Source organism: Suricata suricatta, chromosome 3 (assembly GCF_006229205.1).
Source record: "Suricata suricatta isolate VVHF042 chromosome 3, meerkat_22Aug2017_6uvM2_HiC, whole genome shotgun sequence".
Classification (NCBI taxonomy): domain Eukaryota; kingdom Metazoa; phylum Chordata; class Mammalia; order Carnivora; family Herpestidae; genus Suricata; species Suricata suricatta.
The window spans coordinates 43207641-43228045 of record NC_043702.1 but is presented as its reverse complement, the minus strand read 5'-3'; the positions used below and the strand labels follow the sequence as shown (position 1 = coordinate 43228045).

The following is a 20405-nucleotide window of genomic DNA, read 5'->3' as shown; positions in this document are numbered from 1 at the left end:
ACCAATTTGACAATAAGCTATTTTTAAAAAAAGTCTTCATTAAACATTTGTTGAATACAGAATGTGGCTCTGTCCTTTGGACTATGGCAGGATCTGTAACTCTGTCTTTAGGCCCAATTCCTAGTCCTGATCCCACCACATCTGCTAGTCCACAAAGTGCTTCCAAACAACTTCTCTTAATTTGACTTGGTCAGGAAAGCTGTGAGGTGGGTGGAGTTGGCTTTATAGTATCATCCCCAATTTACTGAAGATGAGACAGAATTCAGAAGGCTTAATGTGACTCCTTCAAGGTCAAGGAATGAGTACTGAGTTCATATTTACTATATTTTTATCCAAACCACCATAAAGTGTACATATGGACAGTGGGATAACACTAAAAATTATGATTATGAAACAGCAGAGGAAAAAAATACCTTATCCAGAACAGACGATCTATAACAAAAACAGTATTAAATAATTGGGGAATGCAACTCAGGAAAAAAGACTCAAGATTTAAAATTTTTTTTTTAATAGAAATGTGTTACAAAGATTTTACAACATAGTGAATCATTGTGTCATACCATAGAAAGAAGGTGAAACCTTAAGAAAAAAGAAGAAAGTGCTCATAGTAACAGATTGCGTGAATATGTGCATAAATAGTTAAGGCAAAGTACCACACAGGGTTGCAAAATGATTCAGAAAAGGTTTTTTAAAATGCATACAAAAGTGTTTCTTTTCCTCCATTCTTCTTACAGACCTTTGAACCGGATACATTTATGAACAGTTTTGCTCTACAACTGTGTAAAAATAACTCCTGGGTACAAAACAGTAAAAGTAAAAATGCTCTACCCGAGCACATTTAAGACAATCTGATTTTAAAACAAAACCTTTCCAAGTGTGAGCTTGCTTTCTACATTGAATCTCCCAGGCTGAACGCTTGCTCCCTCCTGTTCTAAGACAGAGATCATTAATGATAGTGGTGTGAGAGTTGAATTCAGATTTTGCTCCTCTGGGTAGCTTTGAACTTCTAGTTTCTATGGCTATATATCTGCATATTTGAGGTCCTTATGCATTTATTGTGCTACAAATCTACAGCTTGGCTTCTACCTGCAGCTTATAAGAGAGCCATTATATGAAGTGTTGCATGTGCTTGCTACAATATTTCACCATGATAATAAAGATACAAAGGTGCTCTCTCAAGTTATACAATAAATCCTTTTTGAGAATTCTAGTTAAGTATTTCATTTGCCACATATGTGTAAATCCCTTCTGAGCAACAGGATCAATAACACTGGTTATCAAACTGTCTTCTTCACACTTGAAGTAGAATTTGTTTTTTATAATGTGAAGAATATGTTAAAATAAATTAGCTAGACTTGGACAAGAATGAGTTTTAGGGGAAAAATGGCATATCTGAATTCTTGCATAGATAATAAATATCTCCCAAAGAATAACTTAAATCATATGACTAACCGCTCTCCATGTAAAATTTTATCTACTCCTGAGAAATAGGGAAAATCAGTGTTACCTTTCTCCACATTTAAACTGAGTTTTTCTTTTCCTTTCTTCCCCCCATCCTTAAGTGTAAGGGAAATTAACCAGCTCATTTCCTGTGACTTAGGGCTCCTAAATAGCTTCTAGCCCTCAGGGTACAACTGGGGTAAAACCAGAGAGACACCTAGCCATTATTGGAATTCTGAGGTACAAAATAAGCATATGTGCGCTGTGTAATCTAGTAACAGTGATAGCAACAGTTAAATGGTCTCACAGAACAGATATGTTAGTTGGATTTTCATCCGTAACTACTTTTTCCTCAGGACCACAGGCAAACATTTTGCTGCCCAGAGTTTTCTGGGCAAATCGAAAATACATCATGTGGCCCATTGCCACAAAGGCCACTGAAATCAGCACAAGCAAGCCAAAAGCTTCAGGATTCGGAGCCAGGATAACCATGAGGAAATGCACAAGATCAAGGAGATAGTTCATGGAGTTCTGTACACCATTTATAATGCCTCTTTCAGATTCAATTACATTTTCTTGCAGCAACTGTGTCACAGTTAAATCAAAGGACCAAAGACCTATGAATAAAAGATATTTGTTAAACATGGAATTTTAATTTACAGCTTTACATTTCAGATTTAGTTTAAAAATCTGTTGACATGTACAAAATATATTTTATCCCTATTACTTTGAAGTCACCATGTATATATATTCATCATAGGCTTGCCTTTGAGAATTCTTTTTCATTAATAAAGACTTGGTGTTATATATGAGTGTTGAATCGCTTAATTCTACACCTGAAACTAATATTACACTGCATGTTAATTAACTGGAATTTAAATGAAAACTTAAAAAATACAATAAAGTAAAATAAAATAAAATACTAGGTTAGTAGTGGCTGCGAGAAATGATTTTTTATAGCCACCATACAAAAGTAAGTCTAATCTACAAACTTCTTAATTCTACGTTTCTGTGATTATTTATACTACAAAAGCAAAACTCTGAAATCAGAGACAATAAATCTTACTTTAAGCACTAGTGTTTTTAAAGCTTATAGTGAATGTACTAATATACTGTTACGGTTAAAGTTTAAGGAAACTTTAAATGATTATTACATTTACTGCTTGGTTTCTAAAGACCCTATAATAAAGCTGTCTTGCTTGAATATTAATTGTCTTTGATAAATTAATGAATTGCTTTGTATCACAAGATAAATATGGTTTCATTTAAAGAAAAAAATTCAGGCAGAGATAATTCATCAGTATTCTATTAATGATTACTTAAATTTTGCTTTGTAAGAAGTCTTTACATAGTGTTTCTTTCCAGAACTATAAAATCCATTTGTTTGGCAAAGTATGCTACAAATACACATAAGCTAGAGAGGCCTTTTGAAGGTTTTTCTTTCTTTTTTTTTTTTTTTTGAAAACAAAAATACCACCTTTTTAACCTTGTCCTATACAAATAGTCTCTTAAAGTTCTTTTAATAGAAGCATAGCAATATAAAGACTCTAAATTACTAAATGGCATCATTATAGCTAATATCTTTTTAAAAAATAAATTGCATCAAGAGTAATACTTAAGATATTCATTTATTTTAAAGTGTCAAAGTCCTAATCATGTTTTAAGCATATGTACACATATACAAACTACATTTCAAACTATAAAATAAAAATTTCATATGTATGTAAGAAAACAGAGTGGATTTTGCTTAAATTAATATTCAGAGACTATCTCAGATCATCTCTCCCAGAATCTTCTGAACCCACACTGCAAAAAGACACTTTAGTTCATTAACAAACAGAGATGACTTACCGATTCTAGCAGCAATGACGCCTGCAAACAGCAGACTGACAGACACCATGGACACAGATTTAGGACTCATCTGTGGGACAGTGGTAGCAGGGCCAGACCCATTGGACATGTACATGTCAGGTGTAAAAGTGATTTCAGGTATATTTGTAGGGCTGATTGTGGACAGTGGCTCTGTTGGAATCAGCCTAGAATAGAGATCTTCAAAAGGAGAAATAGACAAATCCAAGGGGCTTCCAGGCATGAACACGGAGATCACACACAAGGTCAGACAGGAAAGCTGTGCAAATCCTGAGATCAGACCAGTGCGAACCAGGCCACATTTTCTACGTAACCAAGTAAAAGCCATGGTTCCCATTATTCCAGTTACGGCTGACGCTCCCATCAGAATACTGAGGATGGACCCGTTCAGCCCCTGAGTGTAGGCATACCCTGTGGTGATACAATCGAAGCCCAGGACAGTCATATAGAGGAAAGCAAGACCCATGCCCGCCAGAAACACTGGCTGTTTGTAATAGGAGACCCAGCCATCTCGGAAGGTGCGGAAGGGCTCGGTCATCTGGGAGACACAGCTTGTCTCTTGCTCATGTTCAAGCTCCTGGATGTCAGGGTCATTCTCATCCATTAGATGAGTTCCCTCCAAGGATTTTGGCTCAGTTTCTGTTAATAAAAGACATCATTACATTTATCAGTATAATATGTATTTTCTTTTGCGAACCTGAGAATTTCAGCTAAGAAACAATCTCCAAGTAACGTTTATGTTAAATAAACAAAATTCTGTGGATATCACTGTCTCTCACATGGTCTGTCTCCCTCTCCCCATTGACCCTCTTAGAAATTATACTCCCACCAGAAAGAAAGAAAGAAAGAAAGAGGAAGAGAAGAAAAGAAAGAATGATTATACTCCCACCAAAGTAAAAGTAAATAACAGGAAAACTCATCAAATAAAAATATAGTAATTGTCTGGAAAAACACAGCATCTTATTTCTGGGGCCTGTTAATATTCTATTAGCCGAGAAGCCCAACTTTCTCTCTCTTCTTGGGAAATGCCCACCTTCCGCCCTCACTCCCTCTACTGTTCTACAAATGGCAATGTAACGCTTCTCTTCTTAGACTCAGCAATTGTCTTCTTCTTTTCCTCCCGCCTGTTTTTCCCATTCTTACGGTTCAGTTTTCCCCAACCACCCCCCAGTTGATTTCCCTTCCATGTCTGCTGCTCACAGTAAGGACACGGGCCCAAGCTCCCAATCCAACTCCCTGAGGTCCGACCCCAAGTTGTTCCTCAGGCTGCCAAAAGCCTGGGTGTTGACTCATTTGTACCAAAGTGACATATTTAACCTCATGCAGGCCTTCCGCAGTAATAAACTGGATAAACTTTCATCTTCACCAACTTTTAAGGTCTGAACATCAGAATAAAAGGACTGATCACTGTATTGAGCCTACCTTTATGTAAATTCAGCTGGTTCAATTCAGCTTCCTCTACTTTAGAAGCACCTTTCACAGCTAGAGCAGGTGTTTTCTGGTAAACCTTCCAGAGCAGAAAGTACTCCACGCACATGGACACTAAATTCCACCCCGAAATGAAAGCACAGCCAATGACTGCAGAGCCAAACGTCATAATCTGACCAACAGCCATGGGGGCCAAGATGTTGGTTAACTGGTCAATCCTTCGTACTGTAGCATTCATATCTATAGAAGTAGGTAAAAGAGGTAGATAAGTGTGTAAACCTATCAAAGTGAGACTGCCCACTTATGTAATACAAACTCATTAATCCAAGAGTGTAGATTCCTAAAATGTAAATTTCTGTGAGTAAACCATTGTTAGGAAATAATTTGTTATTTGGAACAAGTCATATTAAATTTGCCTCAAAAATCATGGTTCTCTTGGGACTGTATAAGTCTAATATTAGCTTTTAAGATGAATTCAGTTGTGAGTGACTCTACAATCATTTTTTCAACACACATTTATTGAATGCCTATTATGAGCTAGGCATTATTCTATCACTATATAAAAAAAGAATATCCTTCCCTGTCTTCATGGGATTTACCTTCCCATGGGAAAAGTATATCAAAAAGCATATAAATATACAGCATGTCAGATGTTAATTAAATATTACAGTGAAAAAATAAAGCAGAAAAGGGGTGCAGGGAAAAGAGAAATTTCAGTTTTATCTTTTTTTAATGTTTGTTTATTTTTGAGAGGAACAGAGCACATGTGGGAGAGGGACAGAGAGAGAGGGAGACAGAATCTGAAGCAGGCTCCAGGCTCTGAGCAGGCAGTACAGAGCCCGACATGGGGCTTGAACCCACAAACCATGAGATCATGGTCTGAGCTGAAGTCAGTTGCTTAACCACATATCAAGCGGGCAGTTAAACATGCCTGCAGTTTAGGGAAGAAGTGTGTGCCAGATTTGGTAGTCATCAGCTGGCTGAGTTTTAACGTGAGTTTTAAAGTGAGACTGGATGAGGTCAACCAAGGAACTGAGTGTAGATCCAGAAGAAGTAAGTTCTGAGGACCGAGTCCTGGGCATGTCAACGTTTAGAGGTCAGGAAGATGGAGAGGAACTAGTAAAAGAGGGGAAAACCCAGAAGAGCATGGCATCCTAGAAGCTATAGGGCAACACTGTTTCTAAGAGGAGGGGGTAATCAACTGGCAAGTGCCGCTGATAGGTCAGGGAAGCTGAGCACTAGGAGGAGGCTCTGGATTGGTCACAGGGAAGGTACTGGGGCTTCCAACAGAGTAGTTCTGGTGGAGCAGTAAGAGCAAATGCCTGACTGAAGCTGGTTTAAGAGATTGGTGTCAACTCCAGGAGATACCAATTATATTATATTTTTAAGTGAGTGACACTCCCCGGATTCCCAGTGTCAATGTTGCCCCCTGGCACCATGAAAAGGGAAGCCCTGACCGGGGAGAGGAACTAGAAAGTGTGACCATAGACTGTTTTTTTTTTTAAGTTTTTCTGAGAAGGGAAGCAAAGAAATGGGATGGTAGAGGGCTTAAACAAGCTAAAAATGTTTACTAGCAAAATTATTGCACATTTATATGCTGTTGGGGATGATATCATAGAAGAGAAGAGATGGAATCTGAACCAACATCCAAGTGGAAGAAGAGTTACTCTTAGAGGGGAGTTAAATCATAACATGCACAAGAGTGCAGAGCACGTAAGCAGCTGCAGGTGATGTGATGGGAAAACATGTGTAACCTCTCATTTCTTCTACTCAGTAAAGCACAAAGTAAGGTCATCAGTGAAAGTGTGGATGGGAAGAGGAGGTATGGAATGTATGAGGAGAAAGGGGAAAAGGAGACCTAGTCCTCTAAGGAAAGAGGAAGGAGGAAAGAGCCACGGACCGTAGTACGATCACTTGGCAACATGAAAGGGTGAACCCGAACCCAATGGTCATAAACTTTAAGTGAAAACAGTGAGCAAAACTGTGCATTTTTCTCCAGCCACATTCTACTGGAGAGTAGAAGGAGGGGAGGCCAAGTGAGCTGAGGGTAGAAGCTAGGACGTGATCATACGTGGTCAGAACATCCTACTTGGAATTTCAGCTGAGTAAGGAAGGGAGACAAGAGCGGTCACAGACAGTGAAAATGACTTGTAGCTGACAACCAGACTGGAAGATTGTTGGGGCGAGGGTTCGAGAAGGAATGAGCTGGAAAGGCAGGAGGTGCCAATTCAAGACATGAATGCCTAAGATTAAGATATGGGAGGGGAGGTTTTTGTGGTGATGACCAAGTCTAGGACGTGGCCATGGGAACACAGCTAAATTAGAGTGGAGGACAACATGAATAAAAGAGAGGAAGTCAAGAAAATGACCGATTTTCTTATTCTCTATCTCACAGAGTGGAACCAATGGGACAAATCCTTATCAATCATGTGGGGCACCTCAAGGGAAAAGCAATAGGTGACTAATAAGTGCATTAGCAGAAAATTGCCTTTATTCCTTCTCTAATTCTTCCTGGTCCTCAACTGCCTTCCAATTACTCCTATGAGTGTATAATGCTCCCCTGATAACAGGAGAACTTTGACACGTTGCACCTTTCACCTGAGAGGCAAAGGCAGTTTTCACTGATCTCCCACATGGCCCTTTTTGCAGAGGCTTCACTAACTTCCATCCCACCCTCAAAAAAGTTCAAACTCCGGTGCTAACAGAGAAGTGTAGAATTGATTCAAATAACTCCGTATTTTGATTCCCAAAATCGAGTACTAGTGAAAATATACATGTTCTGAATGAAAGCCCCTGAATAAAAGCAAAATTAATACAGTTAAAATGATCTGTTATTTTTTCACTTCCTCAGTTTTTAAGTGCTCCTGAAGCTTCCTAATGCCACCAATTTCAATCTTTATTATACTCAGGAAGCTAATAATGGTTGTGTGTGATGCAGTATTAGTAACTAGCTTTTATGTGTCAGAGGCAGAATGACAGAATGAACTATATAATGATTTTTGAAAAAGACCTTATCATTCACTGGTAACAGGCTAGCAAAGAATCAGTCCTCTGAATATGCAAACATATCCTTTCAGCAAATTTCTATTTATTCTTATGTAAACACACATATGTGTGCTCATTTAATTCCAATTTAACTATTTTCAGCTGCAGCTGAGGGATAGCCCATGATATTGAATAATGACTTGCTACTATAAAGGGTAAATAAAATCTCATAGGATAATAATAAGCAGACCTGCTGAGCCAACAGCAGGTAGTAGGTCTGTCTACCTTAAGTATAAAATCAATTTTTAGTCAATAGAGTTCAAATAAGAAATTTATTGGCCATCTTGATCAAGGTAACCATCGGATGTTTCTTTAGGAAGGAGGATCAAAACAAAACAAAGTATCTCAGAAGCTATTAATAGAGTGGTTAACCAAGAAAATAGGGAAGGAAATAAAACAGATGGAATAAAAAGTCTGGGAAAGGAAGTGAGTTTCAAACAGGTTTGACCGGCTAAGGGTCACGGCACAACAGACTGCTTTAATAAAACACTAAACGAAGGACCGGACCAAACAAATTAGCCGGCAGATTAATTACCAGTATTTATGTAGAAAAACAATTGCTTTTTCTGGTGCTCTCCAGACTATACGGTAACAGCTGTACTTTGGCCTGATGCCACTGAAATTCTAAAGTTTTTTAACCTTCCAGGGAAAATTTCTCCTTTTTTTTTTTTTTCCTCTTTACCCTCAGTGATACAGCTTCCGGTTTTAAACCCTTTTCTGAAATCAAGAAACCCTGCGGTAAGGGAATGGAGCAATTAGCATCCGGTTCACCACCTCTCCTCCCGTGCACACGGCCTTTGCCTGTCACAGACATGCACACAAAAGGCACACACAGGGTCAGCGTCCCAGTCCAGTCCCCTGCTCGGGTGTCTAACAGGTTTCGCTGGTGACCTCACAACTCGGCCGCTGGGACACACACGATTCCTGACGGGAGGGGGGGGCGTCTGTGCGCAGGGACCCAACCTCGGAGGTGACTAACTGGCAGGTACTTTTCCTCTCGGCCGCGTGCACTTCTTCCCTTCTCTAATTTGCCTCTCTCCTCCTCCTTTCTGTCTGTTCTAGAATTCTGCCTTATAGCAGAAATAGCACCAAAAAATCGACGGTTAGATAGACCCTTGCTGACCTTCTGAACTAAGAAAGTTTCTATCCTATTTTGAAGCATGGTTTTAGTTAATGTTTTAACAAATGCTCAAGAAATACAACATGGAGGTTTTCCCTCACGAGGCTACTAACCTGCAATACTAGTTGAATGCAGAAAAGCATCCCTTGCTAAAAGCTAATTCACAGCGGACTAAAGTTCAATAGGCAGCTTACTTCCTTTCCTAAACTTGAGAAATCCCAGAATGTTAGAAAACAGACTGATTGGCCTCGATTCTCTCACTCTGCAATTATTCCTGATAATAAAGAAGGGCAGCTGAGAAATGGCCATATTTTCCTTGTTGTTCTGGGACATCAAAAAGCCCACAAAGTTATATGAAATCTTTGTTGTTTGTTTTTTATTTATATATGTATTTAGGACAAATTGTAAATTCTGAGGAATTTTCACTTTACTCAGGACTTTTTCCCCCCAAATTATACAGACTTCACATAGTCAAAATGAGCTTAAAAATTGAGATTAAGAGAAAGATCATTTTAAAAGCTAACTTTCCCCCCAAATATATTCTTCAGGTCTTTTTGTACCCTTTGAATTTTAAAACATGGACATGTATTACATACTTAAAATTGTATGTTAAGAAGAGAAAGTAAATAAGGAAAAAACATACAAAAAAGGACAAAGCCTTATCTTTTAGTTCAATGTGACAAAAAGAGACACGGAATTATTTCCTATTGGTAAATTATAGGAAGAAAACAATCAATGAGCATCACTACTTTCCCTCTAGAAACAATGTCTTGCAGTATACTCACAGGGGCTAAATTCCTCCTATACAAACACCATGCTCTAAAATCACTGTGGGATTTGTCTCAATTATAAATAACACTGCTACACAAAGTGATGATTTAAGCAAATTCTTCTCTTTCTTCCTTTAGACCTTCCACATTTGACTTTCTTTCTCTCACTACCTCCTTTCCTTTTTTTTTTTAGCCACATGGCCCAAACAAAGTTGCCTGCTACCCCCAACACCTAATCTTGCCTTCTGTGTCCTGGGGTAAGCCATTTAAATCATCAGCGATAGTTTTCTTGTCTGTCAGGATGGCTGGGCAATAGGTTTGTGATACCCATGATCTCAATGACCCACAGATCTCATCAGTGGATAGGTGTACCCTTCCTCCTAAACTCTGTGTGCTATCAATCCAATGTGTGTCTGTGGCAGGTGGCAGGTAGGGAGTATTGAGTGAGGTGAATTATTCTGAGTACCAGTAATACTGATGTGATAGGACGTGCTGCTTTGTAAGCATTCTTTAGTCTGTCTCTCTTTTTCTATATCATTCCAATGGACAACTAAGATTATAAGCTTCTTGAAAACCATATTCTGTCCTCAATTTCTTTAGTATTTGTAACAGCAATTCTATTGCATTATATGTAACGTAATAAAAGTTACAGATTGTAACTTTAAAGTTGAAGGAATTAACTACTAGAGTCCCTTTTAGAATTAAGGTGTTTCTATTTGGTTTGGAGAAAAATAAAATCCTTTAAATACTGGTTATACTACCATGGTATGGCTGAATCAATTTCACGTCAGATTTTCACTGTTCTAAGTATTAAGTAAACATCTAGAGACTGTGAACAGAATTTAAAAGAAAGAGCTCAAAAGAAATGTTCTTCCATTTGCCAGGTTTGCATACAATTAACTATCCTATAAAATAACTTCATAACAGTGAGATAAATCATTGCGCTGAGACTGATGATGTGATAAGACAAAGCTTATTATTTTCAATTTATGAAAAATAATTTTCAATTAAAATACCAAGAAGACAAGGCTTAACCCTCATTTACTACCTCTGACAGAAAGTGAACCTTCATATAACCCAATTACCAAATTACCTGCTAATTTGCCTCTGTCTCTTCCTGCGACGACAACAATCCAGTCCCTCTGGATTGTGATTGCAGTAGCAGTACTGGCCAAATTTGCGAGATTTGCAATAGTGATGATCAAGATATAACAGGAAGTCTAAGGAATTACAGTAAAAAGTTGAGTTAAAATGTCAGTCTTACTACACAGTACCTACACTTCACTGTAGAATGTAGTCTGAAATGGTCTTTGGGGGCATATAATAAAATTTTAAGTTCATTTCATAAAATCATAAGGAATCATTTTACTTTATAGACATGAAACAATAAATACCAGTAGTCAAGTTAAAGGACACAGTATCTTCCTAATCCAACTCGTCTGTAATACACATGGTACAAAATATTTTAAAATCATGTGCACATTTAAGTGTTAACATAGCAATAGTTTTTTATTTCTTCCCAAAATACCTCTTTTGGAAAAAACACTAAAGGGGAAGTGAAAAGTCGTGTATTTAAGTCAGAATTATGACACTTTCTAGTTGCACGACAATGGTCAATCAGCTCACATCACTTTGTCTAATTTTTTCATTAACAAAATAAGGGAATACACTAGAAGATTTCCAATGTCATACCTGCCTTTGAAACCCTATAATGTGTCCAAATATATAAGAAGATTCAATAGTGACATCAAATCCATTATTTTCCACCACCCCCAACTTTCCCTTTTTTTTCCATCAAGCTATCATGAGCCCATAGTGTGAGAAGTTATGTAGTCCATGACCCCATACACAAATACCAATTATTGAAGGAACACAATTATGACAAATAAATATGTAGATAACATTTCTTATATAATGTGAACAAATTACAGGTTAGTAGCTTAAAATGAATTGACACCTGAATTATATAATAAACTTTTAGAAATACCACTAAAAACAAGCAAGAAAAATAACAATATGATAAAATTAAAATTCAAACAATATGAGTGCCTACTATGGGCAAACAAACAGGCAAAAACAAAATATAATAAAAAATTGTGGAGGATATTAAAGAGGACACAGTAGGTCAATAGTGTCTTTGCAAAATGATACACCCTAGTCTCAAAGGGTTTTCATCTTTTACCACTACCAAATGTTCTATTTTCTGTCATCAAGAATGTTACTGTGAACTTACAAGAAGCCATCCATTATAAATGGCCAGAAGCTCCTTTTTATGTAGGAAAACCATCATCAGAATGAGTCCACACAGGATGACCGAAACATTCTGTACCACCAGTGAAGTCTGAGCCACTGTATAGAAGGAGAAACAAAGTGTTCACTGTACCAAAATATCACAATGGCCCCATTTTCGTCCACACATCCCTGTTCTACTACATTAATGCATATGCAAATTACTACAAGAAAAAAATTTCCTGAAGTAAATCCTGAATCAACTGTTTCCAGTAGGACCCAACATATCACACCAGACCAATAAAACTCATAGGAAGAATGAAGTATTCACCTTTTCTCCCTTTAATTGAAGCCATTCATAATGACCACATTTTCATTTAATTTATTCTCTTGAAACTTTACAGTCATAAACAGAACTATATTACATAGACAAGATCCATCTTTCAGTTCTTTGTTGCTTAAGCTAAAATAATACCACGTAGGAAGTTAGAGAAGAGGTTACGGAAGTCCATAAGCTCCTACAGAGTAGGCCGAATCTGGTAAGCTAAGACAGTACAGATACATAGGAAAGATACATAAAATTCACCAAGAATAAAGAGCAGTGTGTTCCGCTGGGCATTCTAATGCTATATGCTATTGCTATGAAATTCTAAGCAACACCTTCCCTCACAGAAGATGCCAGCTTCCTTAGAGTCCGGCACCCATGCATATAATATATTGGAGTAAAGACTAAGTATACCAAGTAAGGACAGTCTTATCTGTAGTCTTTTCTCTGCCACTCACCAGAGTAGGTGAGCTAGGACAGGATACGTAATGTCACTCATGTCTGTGTCTATAAGGTGATGATGATAATATGTACCTGTCTTCTTTACAAGGTCAGTACGATGCTCAAATAAAATACTCATGAAAGTACTTTGAAAAATACAGGGGGTTGTACACGTAAGGTATAATTATAGCTCTGGTCTATAAGGGCAGTAAAGCCATTCTAGCTTGGAAGGTCATATAAAAGCCTCACACAAACTGCTTTCTGAAATTAGTTTGGAGTAAACTCCCAACATATAACTCATTCTTCCATGCACAAGGATTAAATACCAACTGCATGAAGTTTCTAACTTTTAGGACCCTACCAACCAGGGAAAGGAAAGACATGGGAATAGATCATTGTAGAAGTGTAAGTACACCCCAGAAGAGGTATTGACTAAGCCTCCTGAGAGCAGAGGAAGAAATGATTGAATCAGCCCAGAGACATAAGATTTTCACGGAAGGTGACATGTGAGCTGATTTCATGGGATAAACGAGAGATTGCTATCCCACCACACACTTCATCTAACTCAACATTCTTTCGCAACCTAGGATTCCAATCTCAATAATCATTAAGGTTAAAAGGTCTCTGAGATGTACAATATTCCTGTGTTCCTATAAATAATAATATAAACAACCAGGATTTTTGTTGTTGTTGTTGTTATATACAAAACTTAGTTCTATATGTGTTCTGGTCTATCCATTCTCAAAACAGATACATGTCCTTCTTGACCGTTTCACTAATAGCATCAAGTCCTAGAATTTGATCATCCAAATTGCTCTCTATCCAGGAGCAGTCATCCTTCACTGAAAGAAACTGGTATTTCAATCTTTCTCCAATGTCTAAGACAGACTTGGCCAGGTCTTGGCATTATCAACTGCACAATCCAGGAAAATTATGACCTGACTTATTATCTGGATTGCCCTTATATTCTGCCTAGCTGACTTGTTCCAATCACTTTCTCTCTTTCCTGTATAAAACTGAATGATTTAAGTACTAATGCTCTAGAATAAATGTCAACATATTATCATTTCTTCTTTTTCCCCTCCAAAATTTATAATTTAGTTCCCCATGATCCAGACTCAAATATTCTCTCTTAAGTCTATAGTTTTCAATTCCCCTACACATGCTTCTATAGGAAACACTGTAACCCAGAGGACAGACATTAAAGCTGTCCCAGGAATATCACGCTGACAGACTCCAGTGTGTCATGGTTTGAAAGAATGCCAAAGTTAAGTAAACTTCTAATGTTTAACATGGTTCCTAGAAAAGAACTATAGTGTTAATTATTAACATCTGGAATTTATAAATAGTCAAAGATACAAAAAATTTATAAGCATTTATAATAATTTATAAGCAAATTTTATTTTGGATGCAAAATTGGCATTCCAATTTTGTACAGAAGCTCCAGGACCTTCCATGTAGAAGTGCTGATACCAATCATCCCATTGCTCAAGTGTGGCAAGCAGACACACAGAGAGTCAGTCACAGTGCTCTTTTTAGCTCAGGCATGGCTCCCATGAATACAAAGCCTTAGTTTACCACCACTCACCTTTAAGTCTGGAATTCTTATCCACCCAATCACCAATGATGGCTCCAAGGACCAGAACAGACCCTGCCACCACGAGACCATAGACTGCAGTCAAGAGGAGGCTGTTTCCATAAAGCTCTACCAAAAACAAAGACACGGCAAAGTGCCACATCCGATCTCCCTTGAATAAGAAAAGAGAAAATGTAGTGATGAAATTATTTTTATTTCCTAGTCAGTTATACTCAGTAAGTTGCTCCTTTATCAAAATGTATTTTCTGGCTACACGATGAGATTTTTTCCAAGTCACCAATTACTCTTTGAATTGAATATAGGTCAAGTGTTAAAATCATCCCTTCTGGCCCAATGGAAAATATTCTGGGCCATTTACTAAGTAAAACCCCCCAAAAGCAGGATATTAATGAAATATACATAGTCTTTATCATTCTAGAAAAAAATGCAGTTTCTACACCAAAGAAGGTTTTTTGAGACAAAACTTCTTCCCTTTGTGTCAGGTTTCTACCTGGGCCTGGAATCCACCTCTTCTGATGTGAGAGACAGAAAGTAGTTTGTTACTGAACCAGAATGAAACTACAGTATAGTTCATATACATTCATATGCTTTGAATGTCAAGAAAAAGCCGGTTTCCCAATTTGTAAACTGATAAGAATGAACTATATGATCTTTAAAGTTTCTTTCACCTAAACATTTTAAACTCTATGCTCTATTTCACCAATAAGTTTCAAAGTGAAAAAATGGTGAGCTCAGAAAAATGAAATATTGGAAAAAAATTAATATGGGCAAATTCTGGTAACACATTTACAAAAATGTCAGAAATAAATGCATAATCATCTTTAGAACATTTTAATGCAGATGGACTTGGAAAGGGTCAAAAGACTACTTATTTTTTCACTATAGAGTATACAGGAAACTTCAAAATTCATTATGGCAAAATGTAAAATAACAAAATTTTTTAAATGAGTAAGGTAAATTAATGGATAAGAAATCTATAAGAGACCTTATCATGTGACTTTTGGCTCCACCCCTGACCTCTGAGTTAACATAAGACAGGACAACAATGTTTTATCATAACCTATCTCTGGAAATCTCTACAAGAAACTAAGTTCCCAGGCTAGGCTCCTATGGATTTGACACTATATGGAAATACTAGAGTCCTAGTTCTTTCTAGAGTTTCTTAACATCCTCTTGATAAATTTAATGTATTAGGAACAAAGTATTGTCTTGGTATATCAAATGATTTTTAAAAGTTTAATAAAGCCAAGACAACAATTCTATGCATTGAAAATTTTAAATTGATGCACATATACAATAGTAATCATTTACAATAAACTTCATGTAGACTAGTATTTTTCTGTGGGAATGATTTTACCCTCCAGCGATCACCTGGCAGTGTCTGGAACTCTTTGGGGTTGCCACAACTTTGGGGCAAGGACAGGGGTACTACTGGTATCTACAATGCATAGCACAATCCCCCACAACAAAGAGGTATTCAGCCCAAGAAGGCAGCAGTGCCAAGTTAGCAAAACTGTAGAGGATTATGAACATAATTTAGAAATGCAATTCAAAATTAATGTAAGATCAGGGCTTTGCTGAATGGGGTGAATATGGTCAAGTAAATCTTAAACAGTGGAAGCACTATGTCTGAAAGATTGATTTTAACTTGATGGTCTGGAATGTGAGCTCTAGAACATTCTGCATTCTCAAACCTCAGCCCAGTGCACGGCCCAGGTCAGATACACAACAAATAATATGGAATCAACAAAGGAGTAGATCTGGAGTAAATCCCAGTTGTGAATGAGTAAATATAAAATAAATGGGAAAAATCTAGACTGATTTATCAATAACATTGTTCTGGTACATTAGATTTGTTCCATGAATGTTCAAAAGTTTGAGGATTAATCAGTACCATAATTCATATTTCTGACACAGCTTTTGTTTGTGTTGGTAATAGTTTTGCCACTTAAGTATAAATTGTTTAAGTTTCAAATACCAATGTGCTAAGTAACTGTGTGATACACATACAATTTGTTTGAAACCAATAAAAAGGCAAATTTATATTAAGATAAAGAGATCAATAAGAATAACAAACTGTTTTCTTAATCTTTAACAGGAGAAGCAAATCTAGATTAGCATACAATGGGAGGGGTAAGGGGAGGTACTTTATCTTCATCTCCATTCCTCTGAAGAGCTCCTCCCAAAGAGAAGACAAAAAAACACAAAAATGCCCTAAAAGATAGGTTGCCTCCAGGAGTGAATTTCCTTTCTTACCATAGGAATTGAAACAACAACAACAACAACAACAACAACTCTATGACTATTGCTTCTTCCTTTCCTTTCTTTTTTTTTAACTCCTACTTTTTAACCAAAAGAATTTTAGACCCCTCTAGAGCAGGCCATCAAAACAAGTGCTCCCAAATGAAAACTTTTTTCTTGCTTATCCTTTTATGGCATGACACCCCCTTGATGGAGGATTAAAACTGCTCCCATTATCCAAATTTTAAAGGCTTTAAGCTTTCAGAGGCAACAGATTCCCTGCTCATGAAGCCCAAGAATCAGACAAAGTCTAAGTAAATGTTGACCAAGAACAATTTTGAGCCCACCCATTCCTTCCTTACATCCATTTCCTGCCCTCCCATGTGCTCTGACTGTACTTTGATGATTTGTTTACATGTCTATCCCCAGTGGGCTGAGAGCTGAGGGCTAACTGAGTATCTGTGAATGAATGATCACAGTCATAAGCCCACTTACTACTTACTGGAAAGCTACTATAAACCCAATCCTATGGCAAGCACTAGAAACTCCACAGTACACACAAAAAGAAGTCCAAACTTTCCCCCAGCTTGCATCTCAGTGAGCAGAGACCAAAAATAAACTTAGAACAGGTCAAATGATATAAATGCTATGAGTAAAAATAAAGCAGCTTGAGCAGGAAGGTGGCATTTTGCATTAAGTAGTCAGAGACCCCTCTGAGCAGAGACCTGAAGGAAGTAAGGGCTGGAGCATATGAATGAAGACAGTCCGGAGGATAATGACATACATAGGATATAAGCAACTGGCCACCCTTTCCCACTGCTTTCCACTGGGTTACCTTTCTGTGACTAGATACATTTTCTAAAGCCCACACTAAATCAGATTCTACGCTCCTTGACAAGACCTAGTTCTTATACTACTTTGCATTCTGAAAGTACAGATAAAATGTACTGATCTACTGGCAGATAGAAATAATCCCAGAAATAAAAAGCATTCAACCCCACACAGATATAACCTTCTACCCTAATATTTCTATTTTCAGTGTACAGGAAACCATGATTTGGTACACACACGCGTGCACACACACACACACACACACACAAACACAAATACTTTGTTCTAATAAAATCAGGCAGTGTCAAACAGGAGACAAAACTCAAAGGCAGACTTATCTAGAGTTATTGAGAATTCACTCCTGTTTTACACTCTTTTGCAATAAGGAGTAAAATTCCAGTAAACCTTATATGGTTGTAGTTGCTTGTTTGGGGGGATTTTTTTTTTTTATCCAACTTTCCACAAGAACTCCCTTTGCTCAACTTACTGTAAAATGGGGATAAGTGTCTGCCACTTTTCTTGTGGGACTTTTAATTAACACGACAAAAAAATCCTCTTGGAACAACTATAGTTACACCTTTTAGGCAAATCTGATCTCACAACCTAACAAAAAAAGGTCACAGAAACACTAAAAGGTAATGAGCATTTAGAAGTGAGACAGGTTCAGACCACAAGATGGCAATATCAGATACAACCTCTCTCCCTTGTTATTGGTTTGGAAAATACTTGAAAGTATTTTTAAAAAGTACTGAAATAAGTGGAAGAAAAACTATAGGTTTAGGTATAATTAAGAGTAGTTTCACTAGATTTCTACTTAGAATCATCAGCAATTGAAAACAAAACAAACTCCCACCAATTCAACTTTGTTTAGATGTATTTGCAGAGTCATCCTTGTCTAAGCCTCTGGGGAGATAGGAGCTGGCCCCTCTAAAAAGCCATCTTTGAACTGCTATTTCTTAAAGCGCTGATAACCTAGCTTAATAATTTCCCAAGGGCATGGGTACAGGTTTCTTCATACAGTAGTTTGCATTCATGTCTCAAGGATGATCCAACAGAAATTTCCAACTTAAAAAGAAAATACTATTCACAAAATTTACCCTAAAAATTCTCTCTCCTTATGATTTTTTCAAATTAAAAGTCATACGGAAGGCATACATAGAATTTACTCAGATTCTGGTTTTAAATAGTAAGAACAATTGTTTAATTTGAAAGATTCTAATCATTAATCAAACACACACATACAGCATCCTTTTGGGATTATTCTTTTTGGGGATGTTCATGAAGGCAGCCACAGAAACACTGGCCCTCTTCTAGGACCACATAGGAATTTAGAGAGAGATTTATGATCATTTGCTTATTTTCATAGGATGATGATTTTTAAGACAGCCTGAGATACTCAACAAATATCTACCAACAACATTTTTTTTAAGGTTATTTACTTTTGAGAGAGAGAGAGAGAGCACACAGAGTAAGCGAGGGGCAGAGAGAGAGGGGCGGAGGATCCAAAGCAGGCTCTGTGTTGATAGCAGAGAGCCCCATGCGGGGCTTAAACTCACAAACCACAAGATCACAACCTGGGCCAAAATTGGACACTTAATTGACTGAGCCACCCAGGCACCCCAGCAGATAACATTTTAAAGCCAAGATTTTTAATCACTCAGATATTTGTTGTTGGTGCCAATTATACTTAAATTAATCGTAGTATGCTATTTTTAGCTTAAATCAGTCACTCCAGGATACTACCGTATTTTCATAGGGCAGTATGCTGGAATTTATCATTTTAATGAAAAAAGGAAAATGGAGAAATAACTTAAATGTGAAGATACACCAGCCATTCATCCATTTTTAGTAGCAAATATTACCATAAGCCTAGTTAGTGCAAAATACTATTTATAAGCAGTGCAAATTTTCTGTCCTTCTATCTTTAGATAGTTGTTCATCTACATTAAGTATGATTATTAAATAGCATTTTTAACATCTATCGGAAAATACCTTTGGTGAAAATAACTTTTTCATTAGAACTTGTGTATTTGGATGATTTATTTCTTTAGCTGCATGGCAAACCTGGAAGGTGGCTTAATAAAATTGGTCCGAATGAAAGGCCACAAGAAATTATGCAAATATGTCGTAAGAATTACTGTACATTGTCACTTACCCAAGTAGACAGAGAATGACCAAGGTAGAGAAGGAATTTTGCAGAGGTCACGTAGTTTGCTAAGGATTCTGCAAAAAGACACACAGGAGGGGCGGTGGATAAAGTGTATCTAGGTCACTAAAGTGAGCTGAGGTTGGAATACTTACTTGTTTCCTCCCAATTAACACGACTATTAAAAACTAATTTGTGGGACAAACCATGTACATTTTATCAAGTCACCTAGGAACCAACGTGCCCGGTTTGCTTAACACCACTCTCTTCAGTTCACTACGACCTATTGGTCAATAACTGCAAAACCTCACCTACAGTTAAGAAAGCTCTTGTTTCAACATTCTCTAACTCCAGTTTTCTTTCTTTCTTTCTTTCTTTTTTTTAAACAAAACAATCCAAACTTCCCGGTCTACTTCTTCTTGTCTGCGTGCAAGCCCTTTCCCCACAACCCGCAATTCCTTTCTTCCTCGACCCTCAGAACGCTCCGAATAACTGAGCCACTTTCCTCCAAAACCTGCGCACAGCGACTGGCCTCCCCCGCCCATCACCCGCGCCGGGTCTACTCACCGCAGCATCCTCCGGGCTGGTTTCGCTCTCCCGCGTTGGTCATGACCTCAGGCGCCCCCACTTGCTCTTCTATTACTGCAGCCGCCCTCGATGAGGTACTGGTTAACAGGAGTGCAAGGAACCGAGGAGAGCACCGTTAAAAACACCACAGCCTTACGCAAAAAGACCCCAACATTTACTAGTGCAGAGAACAAAGGAGAAGCGGCGCCGGGGTCTTCTTTAAGTCTTCTTTCCAAACTTAGCTAACACTGTAGCTGAAGTTGGAAAGGCAAAGCCTTATGGAAGCGGGTGGGAGGCTTCACAGGCCGCGCGAGCCGGACCCCGCACCGCGCGCCGCCGCCGCCGCCGCCACAGCC

At 37.8% G+C, this 20405-nt stretch overlaps 1 protein-coding gene across 1 annotated transcript; it reads right to left on the bottom strand.

Annotated features, from left to right (window-relative positions):
• Positions 1 to 485: 485 nt before the first annotated feature.
• Positions 486 to 20393, bottom strand: SLC40A1 (solute carrier family 40 member 1). The gene is made up of 8 exons (XM_029934264.1): positions 20050 to 20393; positions 19492 to 19559; positions 14256 to 14415; positions 11906 to 12021; positions 10766 to 10892; positions 4732 to 4977; positions 3292 to 3948; positions 486 to 2057 (listed from the first exon to the last, which is right to left on the bottom strand). Exons 1-8 carry the CDS (start codon positions 20090 to 20092, stop codon positions 1744 to 1746), a joined length of 1731 nt encoding a protein of 576 aa, XP_029790124.1. The 5' UTR covers positions 20093 to 20393; the 3' UTR covers positions 486 to 1743.
• Positions 20394 to 20405: the final 12 nt, after the last annotated feature.

Excerpts from the sequence above, each read along its gene's own strand:
- SLC40A1 (XM_029934264.1), bottom strand. The coding sequence starts at position 20,092 with ATGACCAACGCGGGAGAGCGAAACCAGCCCGGAGGATGCTGCG. Across the intron at positions 14,416-19,491 it reads GTCATTCTCTGTCTACTTGG|GGAGATCGGATGTGGCACTT; the intron begins GTAAGTGACAAT and ends TTCTTATTCAAG. Across the intron at positions 3,949-4,731 it reads CCAGCTGAATTTACATAAAG|AAACTGAGCCAAAATCCTTG; the intron begins GTAGGCTCAATA and ends TTTTATTAACAG.